Source organism: Arachis ipaensis, chromosome B07 (genome assembly GCF_000816755.2).
Source record: "Arachis ipaensis cultivar K30076 chromosome B07, Araip1.1, whole genome shotgun sequence".
NCBI lineage: Eukaryota > Viridiplantae > Streptophyta > Magnoliopsida > Fabales > Fabaceae > Arachis > Arachis ipaensis.
This window is the reverse complement of record NC_029791.2, coordinates 117,601,925-117,606,396: the sequence shown is the minus strand read 5'-3', so window position 1 is coordinate 117,606,396 and position 4,472 is coordinate 117,601,925. Positions and strand designations below refer to the sequence as shown.

At 24.6% G+C, this 4,472-nt stretch overlaps 1 protein-coding gene across 1 annotated transcript in view; it reads left to right on the top strand.

Moving 5' to 3' along the window:
• The window catches only part of LOC107607790 (chalcone synthase-like), a 4,958-nt gene continuing 1,290 nt past the window's right edge, over window positions 805–4,472 (top strand). Inside the window, exon 1 of the mRNA XM_016309693.2 lies at window positions 805–1,019. Coding sequence (XP_016165179.1) covers window positions 863–1,019 — 157 coding nt within the window. The 5' untranslated portion in view covers window positions 805–862. The remainder of the gene's footprint in view (window positions 1,020–4,472) is intronic.

Sequence of the window (4,472 nt, the reverse complement as noted above, 5' to 3'; positions counted from 1 at the left end):
TTGTGTAGAGTATGTGTGAATTATAAAGAAAAAATTCTCTCACAATAATTTATTTAGATGCTTCTATCTCTCACTGATGATGGATATGAAAAATTTAACAAAATTCTCGTGTTATTTATAGGCGGGATTTATTTTATTTTTCAAATATTGCACAATAACATTCACTGTATATTATTTAAAAAATCTTTATTCTTAATGTGTTTTCAACTTTTATACCGTAACTCAGTTACACTATGCACCAGCAAAAACACGTTTTGTATCTAATTTTCTAAAAAAAAAAAATCACTTTTCCGTTTTTCCACATAATAACGTTTCAACTTTTTTTTCCTTCGGTCAAACTTTCAATAATTGTAGAAATAAAGAAATATTCTCTCCAATTTTTTTAACACTTGAAAAAATAAAGTATGATTTTTTACCATTAATTTAAAAAATGAGACCAAAATTAAATATGAGAAAAAGAATAATAAAAGATGAAAAGTCACAATTAACACTATCCAATTTTTTTTTTATTAGAGAGGATCCACTCCTGAAGAAATAGTGATGCCTAGGCATATCAACTTTAATTAATCGTAGCAGATTATACCACGCAGAGGCGGAGCTATATACATAGAAAGGGGGGCGATGACCCCCCTAATTTTAATTTTTTACATGTAAATTATATGTAAATTTCAGTTTAGCCCCTCCCTTAAAATTTTATTTTAGTCTTATTTTATTGTGTAAATATTTTTGGCCTCTCTAATATTTTATCTGGCTCCGCCCCTGATACCACGCGGCTATAAAAGCCATTTACATGTTTCAAACCTTAGATACAATATTTCATAAACTTCCACCTTTCTTGTTAATCAAATAATTAACGAATCAAATGGGGAGTGTAGCAAGGAGTAGTGTGGCTGCGATCCTAGCCATTGGTACTGCAAATCCACCCAATATCATCCTCCAATCTGAATATCCCGATTTTTATTTCAGGATAACCAAAAGTGATCACATGCTAGACTTGAAACAAAAATTCGATCGCATATGTAAGTATACGTACCATTTGAGTTTGAGTCATTTTTCCTGTTTTCGTTAACGGAAATTTTGTAAATAAGTAGCTTTATATAAAATTACGTTTATTTGGTTGAAGGAAAAATGAAAAAGGAAGAAATTAAAGTGTAATGTAAGAAAATTATGTTATTTGATTGAAAACATACTTTTTTTTTTTTTTTATATATAATTATGTTATGAACTTCATTTTGATTAACTGATAGTCTTAAAGAGTTTTATAGCACACGGTCATCTAAGTTAGATAATTTGTAATAAGTTAATTTTTTTAAATATAATGGTCCAATTATATATCTGTGAAATGTAAGTATCTATTTGTAAATCAATCCCGCTACGTTACTAACAGCATTTCTGTCAATTTCTGACAACTCTTATTTATAATTGTGTTTAATGGAAGTGTCTTTACAGATATGTCTAATAAAAATATCTTTTTTATGGCTGTGCTTAATAGAAGTGTCTTTATAGATATATTTTTTGGATGTGTCTCTTTATATATTGTTTAAAATATAATGATTAATTATTATTGACAATAAGTTGACAGATAATATGTTGGTACCCTATACTTTTCCTTTGTAAATTTAAAAAAATTATGGGGCCTCTGAATTAAATAAACCTAAGAAATTTAATATTGTTAGTTTGTTAGTTTAATTAAACACTTATTGATATCAATTTAATAATGGCAAACCTTATGTTCTGTCTACATACATATTCTTGGATGACTTCATTTGAAGTTGTTGAATTTATATACGTTGGGTGATTTTAATTTGAATTTTAGTTAGATACAATAATTTTCTACTTATCGGCTTAAAATGTTTAAAATAAGTGTTCATATGAAATAAAAATTAACTACCAATTCAAACTAGAAAGATTTAGTCATTGACAAAAAATCCTTAAAAAATATTATCGATAAAACAGTCTCTTAATAATTTGAAAATACAAAAAAAACAATAAATATTTTATCCTTTATAAATAACAAAAAAAATTTGTATTTAACAAACAACTTATTTATTTGATCTAAATTTTTGTGAATAAATATTAAAAAAGTATAAAAAAATTCAAAACAAAATATAATTTTTAAATTATTTTTATTTAAAAAAATTTGATCATTTACAATAAATTTTTTTTCAGATATAATTTTGTTTTTATGCTCTTAATGATAGTTGTTGGTAAAATAAAAGAAAAAGAAGAGTATAAAATGATAAAAAAAAAAAGAATGACATAATCACACCATATTATTGCACCAATGCAAATTAAAATTGTCAACTTCTTTTCTCTTGTATACAATTATGAATGTTATTTTTAATCTTAGGTAGAAATGAATCTAGCAGATTTGGACATTAATCCAGTTCATTAATAACATCTTGATAAGCTGAATTTTAATGTATATATTATATAAGACGAATTTAAATTTGAAATTGGATAAATTCAAAAAGGAGTGGTAGGACAGCAAGTTTTGTAATATGTAGTTATTAATTAGTCATTATCAGTATTTTTAATGGTATAAGATTTTATCTAATAGTATGAAATTACTCATTTTTTTTTGTCGGTTAAGTGCTACGTTTTGTTTACTTATACTTTTTTATTAATTATTTGTGTTAAATTTAATGATAAAAAACATTGAATCTGTTTAAAATTTTTAAGATAAAAATAGAACGTTTAAAAGATTAGGGACCAAATTAGAATTCCATTGGCTCAAACATTCAAGATCAAAATAATACTTTATCCTAATATATATTTAAACAACTATATTATTTAATTTGTATATTAAAAATCAACTACTAAATTAATTATAGTGTCCAATTTTTATCTAACATAACTCTTATAATAAATTTTAAATATTAATTTTTATTTTTTTTAACAAATTAAACACCACTTTCTAAATTCCATAATAATCCTTTATATTTTATAGCTTTAATTTGTTTGTATGTATATATAGGTAAAAACTCAATGATTGAGAAAAGACACTTTGTCTATACTGAGAATTTTGTCAAGGAAAACCCTAACATCACTAATTATGGGGCTCCTTTTTTTGATAATAAATATCATTTGAAATGGAATAACCATCCACACACTTATTGAAATAAACATTCGATATATCTATTGTTTACATTGTTCAGTATTTTTATTATTTATCTATACTTGTCCATGTACAAATAGTGATGCACAGGCATGCCAACTTTAATTAATCTTACCAGAATATATCACACCGCTATAAAAGCCATTTACATGTTTCAAACTTTAGATACAATATGTCATAAACTTCCATCTTTCTTGTTAATCAAATAACTATCATCAACCATCATACTATAATGAATCAAATGGGGAGTGTAGCAAGGGGTGTGGCCACAATCCTAGCCATTGGTACTGCAAATCCACCCAATATCATCCTCCAAACTAAATACCAAAAGTGATCACATGCTAGACTTGTAACAAAAGTTCAATCGCATATGTAAGTGCCATTTGAGTTTGAGTCATTTTTTCTGTTTTTGTTCACGGAAATTTTGTAAATAAGTAGCTTTATATAAAAGTACGTTTATTTGGTTGAAGGAAAAATGAAAAAGGAATAAAAGTGCAAGATAAAAATAACTTATGAATTGGTTGACAAATTCTAGAATAATTTTGTTTTTATATTCTTAATAAAATGATAAAAATAAAAAAGAATGACACAACCACACCATATTATTGCACCAATGCAAATTAAAATTGTAAACTTTTTTTTTTTATAAAATTATGAATGTTATTTTTAATCTTAGATAGAAGTGAATCTAGCAGACTTGGACTCTAAACCAGTTCATTAATAACAACTTGATAAGCTGAATTTTAATTCATATATTATATAAGATGAATGTAAATTTGAAATGGGATAAATTCAGCTCAGGATCATAAACTAGTTTGTTTATAATTATATATATGAAAAAGTATTAGTTTAACTCCCAATATTTGGATTAAGTCCTAATTTAGTATTTAACGTTTCAAAAGTCTTATTTTAGTTTTAAAATTTTTTAAATTTTTTATTTTAGTCTCAAAAATTTTAAACGTGTTTAATGTTGTCCTATAATTAAATTTGACATGAATAATTAGTATATTGAAAAGTCAATAACGTTTGATTTCGGTATATAAGTAAAATTGTTTTACCAACGATCACCAACGTAAAATTGTTTATTTTTCTTTTAGAGAGTTGATGATTGATTGATAAGATTTGAGATTTCTTTATTACAAGAAGGAGACCAACAAAAAGAAGAGTTATAAGAAGTTTTTTTTTATTTTTTTTTTAACATAGGAAAGAAGATATAACTTAATAATAATATCCAAGTCAGATATTCTATTAATTATTTGTGTAAAATTTAATGATAAAAAAACATTAAATTCGTAGAAACTTTTAAGACAAAAATAGAATATTTGAAACGTTGGAAATTAAATTAGTATTTAAC